Source organism: Eschrichtius robustus, chromosome 1 (assembly GCF_028021215.1).
Source record: "Eschrichtius robustus isolate mEscRob2 chromosome 1, mEscRob2.pri, whole genome shotgun sequence".
NCBI lineage: Eukaryota > Metazoa > Chordata > Mammalia > Artiodactyla > Eschrichtiidae > Eschrichtius > Eschrichtius robustus.
Window position 1 is genome coordinate 95,502,500 of NC_090824.1, and position 15,471 is coordinate 95,517,970.

At 39.1% G+C, this 15,471-nt stretch overlaps 1 protein-coding gene and 1 long non-coding RNA gene across 5 annotated transcripts in view; one reads left to right on the top strand and one right to left on the bottom strand.

Annotated features, from left to right (window-relative positions):
• The window catches only part of LOC137769351 (uncharacterized), a 141,837-nt gene that overhangs the window by 33,016 nt on the left and 93,350 nt on the right, over positions 1-15,471 (bottom strand). For all 3 annotated transcript variants that reach the window (XR_011074954.1, XR_011074955.1, XR_011074949.1), the window contains exons 8-10: positions 12,108-12,262; positions 9,897-10,014; positions 2,527-3,682 (exon numbers count right to left, since the gene is read on the bottom strand). This is a non-coding gene — a long non-coding RNA (uncharacterized lncRNA). The remainder of the gene's footprint in view (positions 1-2,526; positions 3,683-9,896; positions 10,015-12,107; positions 12,263-15,471) is intronic.
• SLC12A1 (solute carrier family 12 member 1) overlaps positions 1-15,471 on the top strand; it is a 92,506-nt gene that overhangs the window by 10,754 nt on the left and 66,281 nt on the right. Inside the window, exons 3-10 of one of the 2 annotated variants that reach the window (XM_068551082.1) lie at positions 548-679; positions 835-910; positions 5,594-5,689; positions 6,228-6,323; positions 8,730-8,869; positions 9,927-10,037; positions 11,918-12,029; positions 13,990-14,117. In XM_068551082.1, the coding sequence (XP_068407183.1) occupies positions 548-679; positions 835-910; positions 5,594-5,689; positions 6,228-6,323; positions 8,730-8,869; positions 9,927-10,037; positions 11,918-12,029; positions 13,990-14,117 (891 nt within the window). The remainder of the gene's footprint in view (positions 1-547; positions 680-834; positions 911-5,593; positions 5,690-6,227; positions 6,324-8,729; positions 8,870-9,926; positions 10,038-11,917; positions 12,030-13,989; positions 14,118-15,471) is intronic. The other variant, XM_068551073.1, reaches the window with a different exon arrangement.

The following is a 15,471-nucleotide window of genomic DNA, read 5'->3' on the forward strand; positions in this document are numbered from 1 at the left end:
AAAGAAAACACTTCTATGTGTTACTTCTATTGAATCTTCTTAAAGATACTCTGACATGAGTGGAGAAGTTTTGTCATCATTTTTTTTAGATGGATAAAATGAAGCCCAGGGAGGTTAATGGAAAGAAGGCCAAACACTGCATTAGTGAGGAAGGTTAACTTTCTGGCCCTCTTACCTTGCCTTCTAAAAGACCCTCATTCACTCTTGATAAGCTTTCCTCCCCACCTTGCATTCCCTCTTCTCTCTTTTGATCTTTTTGTATTCTAAATTTATCCAAATCCCATGGTTTTCGCCTAAGGTAATATTCTCAACAGTAGAAGAACTGCCCAGTTTCCTTTACCACCCTCACAGTCTTGGTGGTGCCTAAAATCACCCACAAAATGAACGCATAAACTCCCAGGGCAAAAAATAATCATCTTATTAAAATGACTGGAATATGTTTGTTTTTTTCCTCAAGTTTTATGTCAATTGTTTTGATTTGCCTCTGGAAGTTTTATGGAACCATGTGTTGACCAAATACCATGTTTCGCTATCTGTAAAAATGCAGAATGTATCAGTGGCCCCGGGTTCAGCTGACGTGGTTGCCAACGGTGATGGGATGCCTGGTGATGAACAAGCTGAAAACAAGGAAGAAGATCAAGCCGGTGTCGTGAAGTTTGGATGGGTGAAAGGTGTGCTGGTGAGAAAGCTCCTGTGTTTACAAATGGAAACTATCTGTTCAATGTCCTAGTGGACTAAGTGTTAATAAGGCCTGAACACTAGAGTTACAAGGATGGCTGGGTGTTGCCCCACTGTCACTTCTCATGTCCTTTTCCATGCTCCCTCAACCCACAGGTAAGATGTATGCTGAACATCTGGGGTGTCATGCTCTTCATTCGCCTCTCCTGGATTGTTGGAGAAGCTGGGATCGGTAAGCACTTTTTCCCTCCTATGTAGTTTTCAGTGTAAATTAAAAACTCAATAAGCAACTTGTTTTCACCATTAACACTGAACGTGAGATGAAGACCACAGAATTAATCTGCACTTGGACTCTTTTACTTTGCCTCTTTGACATTGTTTGTCAGAGAAGACAGGTAAAGTGTTAACTCCTGGGAGACTGGAATTTTCCAGCTTGCCAACCAGATAAATGCTCAAGTAAATATTTCATCTTTTCATAGAGTTTTAGGTGTACAAGTATATAGAGATACATTCATTTTAAATAATAATATTCATATTTTGGGACACACTGACATTCATCAGAGTATTCCCCCTTACGATTATTAGCAAAACATCACTAAACAAAAATAACTTGTGGGAAAACTGGTGAAACTGTGACTTGACTAATAAAAATACTGAATTGTTGAACATTTTCCAGAGAAAATAGTGTTACTTGCAGGTACAAGTAGTAAGAAAACAAAGGTTAATAAACTATTGCCAGATAAAAGCTTAAAAAAAGATAGGTAAAAAGACTAAGATAATGTATATAGCTATTGATAATTTTTCTAAATGGAAATGGATGATGTTGAAATTATTTTGAGTGCTTATTTAATGTTTTTAAATATTGTATTTTATTTAAAGTATTGTTTCCTGTGGCAAATATTTTTATTGCGAGTATACTACTAAAATTTATATAAAAATTTATTTGAATTATATCAAAGTTTCTGATTCAATGTGATAAAAATTAATGATGTTCTACTCTATATATGGAAAATACATTATAGGTTCACTTTGTGGGGGGCACACCTATAAATCATTGGTATCAAGAACACAGACGTTCAGTTGTGCTTTCAGATTCTACTCCAAAATGTATCTCAATTCACATTTAAAAGGTACTTGGTCATTATTTATTGCCTTCGCTCCTCAAACCAGATTCAGAATCACCAGAAGACTTAATGCGAAAAAGAAAGAGCCGGAACCAGTTCCCATAGTTTTTCCTCCTTGTGTGTTTGGCAACTGCTGGGTTCCTGACAAAGGGCTTCTTGCTGGCTTTATGATGCATATCAAATGAACACTTACAGCCTCAGGGTCCAAAATAAGTATATGCTATTCCATGGAAAATCTGCATCTTAATATTGCCAAGTTATTGCTCCAGGGTTTCATGCAAAATTAGTTTTTTAAGGGCAGTTTAGTAACTTATTGAGAGCATCAGGAAACATTACTTTGTTTGGAGGTGTGAGTGTAGCCCAGGGCAGGAGTGATTCTTTTTAATGCAACTTATTTAAAATCCATATGTTTGGGTAATAATCTGACCTTTAATCAGATCTTACATTATTCTTCACAGTCAACCCAGTTTCATGTTTATTGCAAAATTGTAGAATATGAAGAATTCTATCTTCTGCTAAACTGTTTATTATACTTTCAAACATCAGTATTGTTTTAATAAGGATCTTTTATTTAAGTAGTCAAATCCAACTTCAGAAAAAAGTAGAGCTCTACCTCAATGGGTGTCCAGTGGGTTTTCCTTTGAATGGAGGGTTTTTTTTGTTTTTGTTTTTATTCCGAGAAAATAGACTTTAGTGAGTAGTAGAAACTTACTATCACACTTACTCAGTTCTACTGGACGTTGTCACGAACTTAAAGCTGAATGAGTTGATTAAGTCACCATCTGGGTCCAAATTGGGTCCCTTTTACTGGGAAAGAAGACAAACAAGTACAAGCAGTACCCCCTTCTGGCTTTGGGGGTAGCCTGGGGAAGATACCTGAATACACTTTCAAGCTCAGACCCTGGGAAAAAAGCCAGAAGGAAGCTGTAGCCAGGAGTAATGGTAGCTACAGTCCTTGGGTAACCATCTGGGGCTATAAGTTCTGGCTGCCTTGTCCCCAAAAGCAATTGGTAGAATGAGCTGATAATGCCATCTAGTTGTTCTCTGTCTTGACCACCTTGGCTGGGGCATGATGGTATCCAGTAAACTTAAACATCAAGCAAGGAAGAAGGGCATGAAAAGCAAGTATGACCTGAAGCAAGTCATTTATATTTGGTGCGTTTCACTGTCTCATCTGAAAATTAGGGAGCTGGATTAATTGTTTCCCAAACAATTCTTTGAAGATAAAGCTAAAGAACCTTGCTGAACAGGCAGACACAAATTGAGATTGGCTGAGGGTAGCTCAACAATAATCTTCAGACTGTGGGGTGCATAAGAATTACCTGGGAAGATAGTTACAAAACTGCAGGATCCTGGGATTCACTTGGAAAGATCCAAAGTCAGTAAGTCTGGGCATTTTTAATAAGCACCCCAGGCATTTCCTGAAGCAGGTGGTTCAAGGACACTGAAGTTTGAGAAAACTATGAACTGAATGTTTTCTAAGCTGCTTTTTGCCCTGGGATTTTATGTTTGATTGTGAGAGGGAAGCAAATCCCTTGCTGTTTAAATGCATACAACTTTGTTCCAGGATTTTAAATGGTTTACAGAAATATATATGATGCCAAAGGATAAATTAAGAATTGTTTGTAAAATAAAGGCAAAGGGAATATAAGGGGTAGGGAAATAATAAAAGTCAGAGTAGGTTTAATGTCATGAAATGCAAACTATTTGGTTCTCTACTGTTGCTGGGGTGAGCTAAACATTTGGTATCAAACTTCCTCAAAATAAAGTCAAGAGTTCAAATAAACGGCAAAAAAATAAAAATAAAAAGAAGTCACCTTTACTGGCACACAGACTTGAAACTGCACAGTGATGTAGAGGCGATGCTTACCACAGGATCCCTGCAAAAGATACAAAGAATTTAGTGCAAGCATTTCTTATGACACCAAATGTTTAGGAATCTATAGGGGCCAAACCAATACAGTCTAAGTTTGCACCTCATACCCATGGTTAGCCTCTTCCTACTGCACTTTAACTGTAAAATAGCCTAGAAACTTCTGCTAGAGCCAGGATATAACTGGAGGCATCAAAAGAGCCAGCTTCCAATACCTCATTCCCATTTCTGTCCTTAACTTCCTTCCACTTCCCCTTGTTCTAGGGCATGGTCAGAGAGATCACAGCCTCTCTTGGCTAACTGCCCTTCTTATCATCCTTGGAACAAGCGAGGCTATCAACAACATTTATGAAGCATTCACTTTATGTCAAGGAACACACCAAACAGACCTAGGCAAGCACATTCTGGCTGGAGCCAGGGTGACTTCAGTGCCTACAAGTTCTCCCTGAATTTGAGGTTGATCTCCCCTGAGGAGGGTAATGTAGGGGAGGAAAAACTGTTTTCCCTCTACTCATCTTAGGCTCATTGGCTAGGGCCCTGTAAAGTAGACTGACAACATACAGATTAACAAGAGAAAAACAATCAGAAGTTTATAAACATGTGCATCGTGCATGTACATGGGAATCTTCCGCACTGAGTTAACTCGAAGGGGTGGTTAGAACTTGGGCTTATACAAGCATCTTAACAGAACAACACATTTTTACAGAAGTAACAAGACAAAGGAAAAGACTGAGTTTCTAGAGTGGTACATTGTGGGAAGGCAAATACATGGGGGAACTAATGGAAGATAAGGGCTAGTTAGTAAAGTCTATGTAGATTCCTCTAGTACCATCTCCAGCTGTCTCCAGTCTCTAGCTGATAACTGTCCCCAGTATAGAGGAAAGAGGAGACACCATTACAAATTTATGTCCTGCCCTTAGGCAAATAAGAGGTATCTTCTTCTTTTCAACTGTCTTTAGCTCAAAATAATCCTTATGCTAAAGTGGCAAATTTTGGGACAGCATATTCTGCTACCCTTCAGTGTCCTCCTAGCTGTGTATTTCCTGAAACTGAAAGCAGCCTTGCCTTCCTCTGAATTCTGGTCTACTTTCTCCCTCTCATAATAAATGATTCTGAACCATAAGATCCTTGAGGGCAGCTTGTTTCATTTTTATTTTTCCTTGCATTTCACATACCGCCTAGCACAGCTGGATATATAGTTGGCTTTTAATAAACAACAGCTGTTACGACTATTGTGGATTTGATCAAAAGCAATGCCATTGATTATGTACTGTGTTCTATGCACTATGCTACTTTACTTTACACATGCATTCTGTCTTTATACATGCCACTACTGTCTTTATACACAGCCACTTTACACGCACATTCTTTCTAATTTCATTGTCATTTTTGGCTCAGAAAATAGGTAATTTGCCAGAGTTCACATAGCCAGTAAGTAAATGCAGTTTGATTCGATTCTTTCTACTTTACTCATCTGCCAGATGAACAATTTTCTATACTATATGTAATTTTCCACTCCTACACAATCAAATATACATAAAAAGATAGTTCCCTGGAAGGATGAACATCTACACTCTAGTAATATTAACAGCTTGGGATTGTTCAGACCAATTATTATGTTTATGGGTGTCTGGAACTTCATAAATAGTGAGGTTCATGTTGAATTTTGACCAGCCATCGTTGTTCGGTTATGTGAAACTTTGCACTGCACATCTTAGGTCTTGAGTTTCTTGGATCTGTGCTACTTCAGGCAGAAAACTTCAATGCTAGGCATTTACTCTGTGGTGATTTCCAGACCAACTTGTTAAACTCAGATGTGGTCCTTTGGTGATTACTCTAGACGTGCTGGCTTTTATGTAAATGATCTAATGGGTTATTCCACCATTTAATTGCCTTTATTTTTCCTCTCTCAACTGAGGTCTTGGTGTGATTATCGTCGGCTTAGCCGTGACAGTGACTGGTATCACTGGTTTATCCACCTCTGCTATTGCTACAAATGGATATGTCAGAGGAGGTAATTAAACCTGTGACCCGCATGATCATTTGTAAGGTAAAGGCAACACAGGCTCAAATAGCTCACCACTGACCTTTCTGGAGTGTTTTCAAAGGTAATCCAAGTTGGTTCCTTTATTTTTCCCCCCTGCCAGGCAAAAAGAGATGCAAGAAAAATGGAGAAGGATTTAACCTTTGTCAAACCTCCAACTTTCTCATTCAGGTTCCTCTCCAGCAAGAGAGAAGGTCAAATGTTATGTTTTCTCTTTTCGCAGCCAGGGTAGTTCCTCTCCCAGGACACCAGCGTAAGTCAACTTTTCCTTTCCAGGGCTGCATTTTAGATTGCGTTTGCTTTTGGAAACCATCCTTCATCATAACGAGCAGTTTTCCAACTTGGTCTTTACGCCAGGCAAACCTGTTTCTCCTTAGCACGAAGGAACTCCATTGGGGCCCAAGGCTTGGATGTGAACACTTAAATTCAAAGCAGTATAGTCTGCAGCAATAGGGAATCCAAGGAAGAAAAGTAAAATGTAATATCTTCTGTCTTTCATTGCTAACAGGTCTTGGAGTTATCATAATTCTTCTTTCCACCATGGTAACTTCTATTACTGGGTTGTCAACTTCTGCAATAGCAACTAACGGGTTTGTTCGTGGAGGTAAAATTTCTAAGATATCTAAATGCTCTCATCACTTCCTACGGGTAGGCAAAAACTTTTTATTATACTTCTTTTTGGTGGGAACAAGAAAGTAGCCCAATGTTCCTGAAGCCTGGCTAACTATGTGGATGAGCTGGACACAGAAGGAAACACAAGGTACTGTGTGTATAGTCCTGGTCTACTCTCGTCAGCTGTGGTCTCTTTTCTAATGGTCCTCTCTGGCACGTTGCAGGTCATGATTTCCAGATGCTCAAATTCCTTGGGTAAATGCTTTATTTTTCAGGCTACTGCACACCTCTTGCTGGTGTTTCTTGGAAAATGACTTCTCGACACAGCTTCAGTTTTAAAGTTTAGTACATTTCAGGTGCTTCCTAGACCTTCCTAGACCTAGATGGAATGGGATCTTTTAGAACGTTTCAGGTTTTTCATAGGGAGATTGTTCCTTCCTTGACAAGATTCAGACTGCTGCCTCCTGAAGTACTGGTGACTTCTTGAAGTACTGGAGCCAAACACCTTTCTTGGGGGATTTTTCAGGTCTTGGAGTCATCATCATTGGCCTGAGTGTGGTAGTGACAACACTCACAGGTATTTCTATGTCCGCTATTTGCACAAATGGAGTAGTAAGAGGAGGTAAGCCAATTCATGTACTTATGGCTATAAGCTTTGATTATGCAGTAATGTCTAGAGTTGGTTTAATGTTGGAAGTAAAATTTGTACATTGATACTTAGTCCCCAGAAGCCCTAAAACAAAACAAAATAATCCAAAATTTAAATAGCAAGGCATGATTCTTTTCAACTAAAATTAAGAGATCTCCAGAAAAGATTTTTTTGGCCCACTTCCTGTGATTAAACATGTTTATAAAGTAGAGAATGACCAGGTGTCCAGAAAGAAAGCATAGAGTATTAGAGTGAAATAAACGGTTTCTTTGTGCCTTGGACGGACCCCACTGGCTCTCTCTCAGGGCCCCTCAGAAGGGGTCTTCTCCAGCACCCCAGCTGACACTTCTGACACTTCCTACTCAGTGAGCCTTCAGAGTTCATCCCAGCACTACGCTCCTAATGGCCAATAAGCTTGAGAAGATTCTTAAAAAGAAAATAAAAACAAATAAAACAAAGAGTTACTTTCAAATCATCCAGGAACAAGCGGGCCTGGGCAGAGAATGAGGGGTTGAAGTTTGTCTCATTGTTTTTCTAGCTTCCTTTCTTCCCCCTCCAATTCTGTTTTGGCTCCTGGGGTCTCTACTTGGGCACCTTATCCAGATCTCCCTACCCAGGGCCTTCTAAAACACCATCCTACCTACAAAACTGCTCTTCTCACAGCTCCTGCCTGTCTCTCATTTTGACCAAGCCTAGTAACTTGCTGCTAACTGATTTAATGTAATCAGGACAAAGAAAGTAATGGGGATTTGCCCCACCCAAATAAAAGTTTACATTTTTAGAGAGGATGCTGTCGTCTTAACCCAAAGGAGTTACTATAGTGGAGGAAACAGTGAAAACTTTTCAGTGAAAGATAATTTTGGTTGTAGATATGTGTGTTCAGTGTCATTCCTTTACCAATTCTGTCTACTTCTAAGCCTAGCTCAGTATAGGAAGTCATTGATTCACTATGGTCTGTGATAACATGTAGTTATCTAGGCCTTTCAACATCTAGTCATTTTAACCTTCAGTAACATGCTCTCAGAACTCTTGAGGTAGTTAACTATTCTGGCTCAGTCTTTCCTGTGCCCAGAAGTATACAGCCATGAGCAGAACCTTCTTTTCCAGGTCCAAGGGAGAAGCAATCGTTCCAGGCCCTCCCTACCTTACTTCCCATTTGCCACACCCATACACATATGGGTATTTGGCAATAACCATGCCTTCTTGAGCTAAAACCATCAAAACTAAGTCTGATTTATAGAGCGGATAATCCATAGCACTACACAGGTACCTTTTTAATGTAGTAAATGTGTACGAGAAATTATACCAGAAAGGAAGTTAGAACGACAATGATAAACTTTATCCACTTCATTTTCTGCCTGGGCCTGCCTGTTCCTGGAAATTTCAGATATGAAATTTTACTTCAGTTACATTATTAATTTGAACTCTCCAATGAAGTTTTTTAAAAGACAAAGAATTTGTGGGGTAAAGTTTGCTGTATTCTTATTAGTAGCATTTGTGTATTATAGGTTTCAATAAATTGGATTTTATTTAGTCAGAGTAGTTCTATTGTAGATTATATACAGAATATAAGGCAGGGCTAAGTTATTCATTACAGTGAACAAGATTTCTAAAATTACTAGGATTTATAATATTTTTGTTAGAATAATTAGTATTTTAAATGTTCTCAGACATTCAAAATTATTTGGTCATATAAACTAAATCCTCTAAAAGTTCCTCAATGTAAAGCATGTTCATTTCTTCTTTCAGGTGGGGCCTACTACCTTATTTCCAGAAGTTTAGGGCCCGAGTTTGGTGGGTCTATAGGCTTGATCTTTGCTTTTGCCAATGCCGTGGCTGTTGCTATGTATGTGGTGGGATTTGCTGAGACTGTGGTAGATCTTCTTAAGGTAATTAAAAGCTTTTCTTTTCTTCAGCCAAGCAAGATAATTTGGTTTATTTTGCTTTTTCAGGGCACTAGGGGATATCATTATAGCAAGATGAGAGGAAACAGATTTATTCTGCAGAATGTGGAAGCTGAATATAGTTGAAGGAGCCCTAGGCTTGGCATCAGAACTGGCTCAGAGTCCTGGCTCTCACACTTACCAGCTGAGAGATTTTGGACCAGTCCCTCTGTTCATCTGAACCTTGTTTTTCAAATCTATAGTATGGGCTAATAATATTGTTTATGTCTTTCACAGAAATGTGGTACAGATCAAGTGAAATCATGAACATGAAATACAGTGTAAAATATGAAAGAAAAGATAATTGGAATTATTGTCAGCAGCAATATTACTATTATGGTTACAGATTTCCAAAGGGAAAGAAAGTTCAAACATTAGAAGAACTCACTGTAGGAAACTGGGCCTTTTTTACTTTAGGTGCCCCATCTGGATGGTATATATGTGAACACATTAATTAGCTAGTATATGAGCTAACTTCTAGTCCTCCTTTCATGGCAGTGATAGCAGACACTGAATTCAATTGGTACCTCTATTTGAAAATTAGATGAATAAATGAGTGGATTATATAGTTCATAGTTTGTTCTTTAATCGAGTAGCACTTATTTTTTTTTTTTTTGATATTCACATTGGAAACCACTCATTTTTATTCTTCTAAGATTCCCCTTGACACATAAAAATAACTAGTCATTCTTCTGAAACAAAACATGATATCTGTATGTACCCATAATTTTACTTAGTGCTACAGTAGATTTAAAAGCTGTGCCTAGAATGAATCCCTAAAATTTGTAACTCCTAACCTTGGCTATCAAAGGCCTATTATCACAGGAAAAAATAATATTAGACTCTTTATCTTCTCCAATTTATGAGCATTTCATTTTTCCATTATCCTGTGTAGCCCCAGACATTAGTGCATGGTATCTCTTCTTACTGTTAAATTCTACAATAAGACATATAGGCAAAAAAAGCTTCTAACCATTTTAGTGATTTTTTTTTTTTGTTCCAGGAGAGTAATTCGATGATGGTGGATCCAACCAATGACATCCGGATAATAGGCTCCATCACAGTGGTGATTCTTTTGGGAATTTCAGTAGCTGGAATGGAATGGGAAGCAAAGGTGAATTTCTCAAAATGATATTACCAACAACTGCTAGTCAGCTTCCTGAACAAATTGCAGGAATAGAAGGAACTCCATATTCAAAAAGAATTGCTATTATTACTTTCTGTGATAAAAGGAGCCAGGTCAGTGCTTGGTGGAACACCAAGCCCTCAAAGCACGAAGTCCAGGCAGTCGTAACTCACAGCTCATGTGATCAGGCCTGTGCTTTGTCCTTTATGCTACAGTCACAGTAACAGAGCCAACAAGATTACTGCCATCTTCACACCCTGGTATCCCCTTCCAAGCTGGCTGTGAGTGCTGAAGCCCACAAGAAATGGCAAGTGTGTTGGGAGAAAATAACAGGCAGAAACTATCATTCCCCTCTGAAATCCAGTACTCCAGCAGCAAATTTGAGGGCATCAGAAGCCCTGGAACTAGAGAATATCTGGATTTAACTATTAGTAAATCAGTCAGTAAATTTCTGAATGATGGAGAGCATGTCCTTTGCTTGCTTTGTAACTCTCTACAGTGACTAGTACAATTGAAACTCCTATGTTCCTATGTGCCTGGAGGTGCAGTAACTAGACATCAAGTGGTCACCAGAAATGGAAAGATAGCAAAAGCCTCCCACTTGCATAAGGCAATAGAAAACATTCCCACCTGGCATTTATTTCCAGATTATGTATTCATACATTAAACAAAAATTGACGAAGTGCTTATCATGTGCTGGGCATTCTGCTAGGCACTGTATGTTCAGTTGTGACCCACACAGGCACAATCCCTGCCACAGTTGAGCATATGGTCTACGGGGAGCTGAGTAATAAACAAGCACATAAACAAGTAAATATTGAATGGTAAATTGTGAAAGTGCTATAAAGTAAATAAACAGGGCACTGAGATAGAACATAACAGGGAGAACATACGTTAGATTATTCCCTGAGGGAGGCAATGTAGTTTCATGACAGTAGAAGGTAGAATTTAGAGCTCCAGCTCTGTAGTTAGAGTGGAGTTGAACCTGGTTTATGTCTATATGACCTTTAGTAAATTACTTCACCTCTCTGTTTCTCAGTTTCTTTATCTTTAAAATGATGATAGCAGTATTACCTACTTCATACAGTTGTGGGTGGTATTATTTACCTGAAAGAATATTGGTAAAGTTAGATGTGCATCTGTTGTATTGTAAGCCCTCTGTGAACATTAGCTGTTATTGTTTAGATTCAGTGATCAAGAAAGGCCTCTCTGAGGAGGTAACTAACACATAATGGATGAGGGGAAAGATACAGTTTTGCAAAGTATAGGGAAAAGTGTGTTTCCAGCAGAGGGAACAGCATATGGGAATGCCAAGCCAGTAACCTCTATGAAATGTCAGATGGACTAAAGAACAGTGATTTGGCTGGTCAACCTTGCAGACCACTTATGCTGGGCACACACTGGTATGGTAGCCCAACGTCAAGTGCACTAGGCATCATGGGAATTCTATGCATCATTCTGTGTTCTCATACTCCTTCTGCAGTTATTACTGGGAAGGGGAGGAATCCATAGGTGCTCTGCCTAGGAAAGAAACCAACTCTATCAGTGTTCAGTCTTTTGGCTCCATTTCTATTCTTAGGAACACTGCACTAAGTTACCCACTTAGTACTTGAAATGCTCTTGAAATGTCACCTTCAAGTGCCCAAGCACATGCACCCACTGAAAGTGTAACATCTATACTCAGGACAAATAAGGCTCATTAAGATGCCGTTTTATGAGAACATAACTTATTACCTACTTTGGATAGTAGAATCTTAACTGGAATTATTAGATAGGGTCTTTCTTCAGTGGGCACTTATAACTTTTATAATTATGTAAAAAGTCATTGAATAAATCTAATTTGACCTCCTGTTACTTTGTCATTCCAGGCTCAAGTGATTCTTCTGATCATTCTTCTCATTGCTATTGTAAACTTCTTCATTGGAACTGTCATTCCATCCAACAACGACAAAAAGTCCAGAGGTTTCTTTAATTACCAAGGTACATATGACAAATAACTTGCTCTGCAATAAATGATTCTCCATTGCCTGCCCCCATCACCATCCCCATGATTCCTACCCCAGCCATTGGAATCCCAGTGTGATCCAGGGAAGAGCCTGGGGTTGGAGTCAGGAGAACCAGAGTGAGTCTCAATCCTGCTGCAAACTGCCATGATTGCTTCTCAGATTTTCCTGCCAGGGTGGGGGTGATGATAACAACTTCCTAAAGGGATTCTGAAAAGCAAGTAAGATAGCAGATGTTAAAGTGCTTTGAAAACCTTAAAGTTCTGGACACACTGTTGTCTCTGTCAAATAGTAGAAGTAGAGTGCGTGTACAAGAAAGAGAGCATAGCTCAGACAATGTGTCCAACCACTGAGAGCACTGAAGTCAAACACAGTCATTTTTTTCTTCCTGCTAGAATTTTGTCCCTTGCTTTCTTATAGCATTACCTAGTTGAGCATCACTGTCAGGTTTTCAAGCATAAAAGATTGTAGATATAGCATCTGTGATAATGGCATGGCACTGGGCATAAATTTTGACTTCTCTCTTCTATTCTACTCTGCCTATCCACCCTTTCCTATCTTTCCACTCTAGCTTACTCAAGAATCCACTGCTGAGGGTTTTTTACATTTCCCTTCATTATTTACTCAGTTGTCAGTATTTGTTCCCTTTTTATATCACATCACTTCTTTCTTCCTGATTCTTTTTCTTTGTAGAATTGTCTTGTTTGCTTTGCAAATCCTTTTCCTTTTGATTCTTTTCCCTTCTTCCAGCTCCTGCTGTAATTTTTATGTTTTAAATTTTCTTTCCTTATTTTTGCATCATCCTAGATTCTTTTGTTCATATTTTTCTTCCTTCCTTTTCTTTCTTTGTTTTTCTTTCTGTTTTTCTTCTACATTGTTCCTTTTCTATATTTTAATTTTTTTCTTTTTTTAAAAATTAATTATTTTTTGGCTGCATTGGGTCATTGTTGCTGCACGCGGGCTTTCTCTAGTTGCAGCAAGCAGGAGCTACTCTTCATTGCAGTGCGCAGGCTTATCACTGTGGTGGCTTCTCTTGTTGCTGAGCACAGGCCCTAGAGCGCACGGCCTTCAGTAGTTGCGGCCTGTGGGCTCAGTAGTTGTGGCTCGTGGGCTCTAGAGCACAGGGCTCGGTAGTGCTCGTGGTACACGGGCTTAGCTGCTCTGCGGCATGTGGGATCTTCCCAGACCAGGGCTCAAACCCGTGTCCTCTGCATTGGCAGGCGGATTCTTAACCACTGTGCCACCAGGGAAGTCCCTGTTTCCTTTTCATTTAAATAATTTGGTGACAACCTGTGGGATATTATTATTTTCTGACCAAAGCTCCTCTCTCTCGCTCTTCATATATATATATATTATATATAAAGAGAGAATATATATATATAGTCTCCTATACATGAGAATTTGGTATAAGGATCTAAGATCCAACTCTAGAGACAGGGGCAGGGAGGTTAGAACATTAGTAAAAAAAACTGTAAGATAGCCTCACCCACAAGTTTCTCCTATAATTTTTTTTAAAAAGGCATAGAAAAGCAGTGTGCTGATTAAGGTGCATATATATGTGAGAATGTAGCTGTATGTGTGTGGGGCAATGTTGTGTGGTATATTTGTGAGTATGCCAGTAGGGTCATGAGAGAATTTTCCATTTCCTTCTTTTCAATCTTCTAGATTCAAAGAAGTTAGACAGCATGGGTCTCTGTTTGCATGAAAATTATTGATTTTTCAGGGTATGTCCTAGCGATCTAAAACCTTCTGACATGTATTTTGACTCTTGGCAAATATTCACATGAGGTTCATCAGGAGTACACCAGTATCTTCAAGCTCATTCCATTTAGATTATAGGAACACTTTGCATTTAGGGCTACAGAAGCCAAATGTAACTTTATCTCCTACCTGTGAAGAAAGTCTACATGATAATTTTCTCATTATTTGTGTTGCAGCATCAATATTTGCAGAAAACTTTGGGCCAAGCTTCACAAAAGGTGAAGGCTTCTTCTCTGTCTTTGCCATTTTTTTCCCAGCAGCAACTGGGATTCTTGCTGGTGCCAATATCTCGGGAGATTTGGAGGTATGTTGTTTCCTCTGCTTTGTAATCCTGCGAGGTAATGGTGCACTTGGACAGGACAAGGAGCTACAGACATCAGCAGTGACCATGTTTCTCTATAGATTTCAAAACTGTAAGATTTCTGCAAGGTTTCCTATTTATTTAAAACTTCTCACTTTAATGACACATTTTACTGCCAAACTATCCTATTCCAGATAGTTCTTCCAAAAGTCTTATTCAGTGATATCAGAAGGACAGAGTATACTGACAGTGTGTCATATTTCCAACAAAATGAATATACTTCAGTGAAAAAAAATATCAGAACCGGGCTTCCCTGGTGGCACAGTGGTTAAGAATCCTCCTGCCAATGTAGGGGACATGGGTTCGACCCCTGGTCCGGGAGATCCACATGCCACGGAGCAACTAAGCCTGTGCGCCACAAGTACTGAGCCTTCGCTCTAGAGCCCATGAGCCACAACTACTGAGCCCACATGCCACAACTACTGAAGCCCATGTGCCTAGAGCCTGTGCTCAGCAACAAGAGAAGCCACCGCAATGAGAAGCCTGCGCGCCGCAATGAAGAGTAGCCCCCCGCTCGCTGCAACTAGAGAAAGCCCTCGCACAGTAACAAAGACCCAATGCAGCCAAAAATAAATAAATAAATTTATTTAAAAAATATATCAGAACCACCCCTTCTCTTTTAAACACATAATGAACTGAATATTCAAGAAAAAACAAAACCAAAACCAAATCACTTTATTACTGAATACTTATGTCATTAAATTCAGAGGTACATGCACTCACTTGATAGGTATTTATTTAGCAGTCTACTCATAATATTCTATGTTAAGTAGTGTAAGGAGCATTGTATTAGTTAGGATATTAGTTTCAATGTTTTATAAAAGGCCAGGAACAGTGACCTAATTAAGACAGAAGTTTGTTTTCCTAGTGCGTAAAAATTCAAGGCCATAGGCCATCTACCGGAATAAGAAAGGTCTGCTCCAAAAGGTAGCCCAGAAAACCCAGATGACCTCTCTTGTATTACCATTCCCTTGGGGTTTGCCCTCATCTTCAAGGTCCAAGATGACTGATCACTTCCAAGATCACATTCCAGTCCATAGGAAGGGGGATAGGAAATAGAGGGCAAACAATCACTTCTGTTGACATTCCATTGACCGGAATTTAGTCTCTGTGACCTTAACTCGTTGCAAAGAAGACTGGGAAATGTAATCTCTACTTGGACAACTATGTCACCAGATAAAATTTTAGGGGGTTCTAGTATTAAAAGGAGGAAGGTGAAAATGTATATTACGGGACAATAAATAGTCTCTACCACACGTGAAAAAAAGTAGAAGACACAGGTTTTACCTCAATAAGT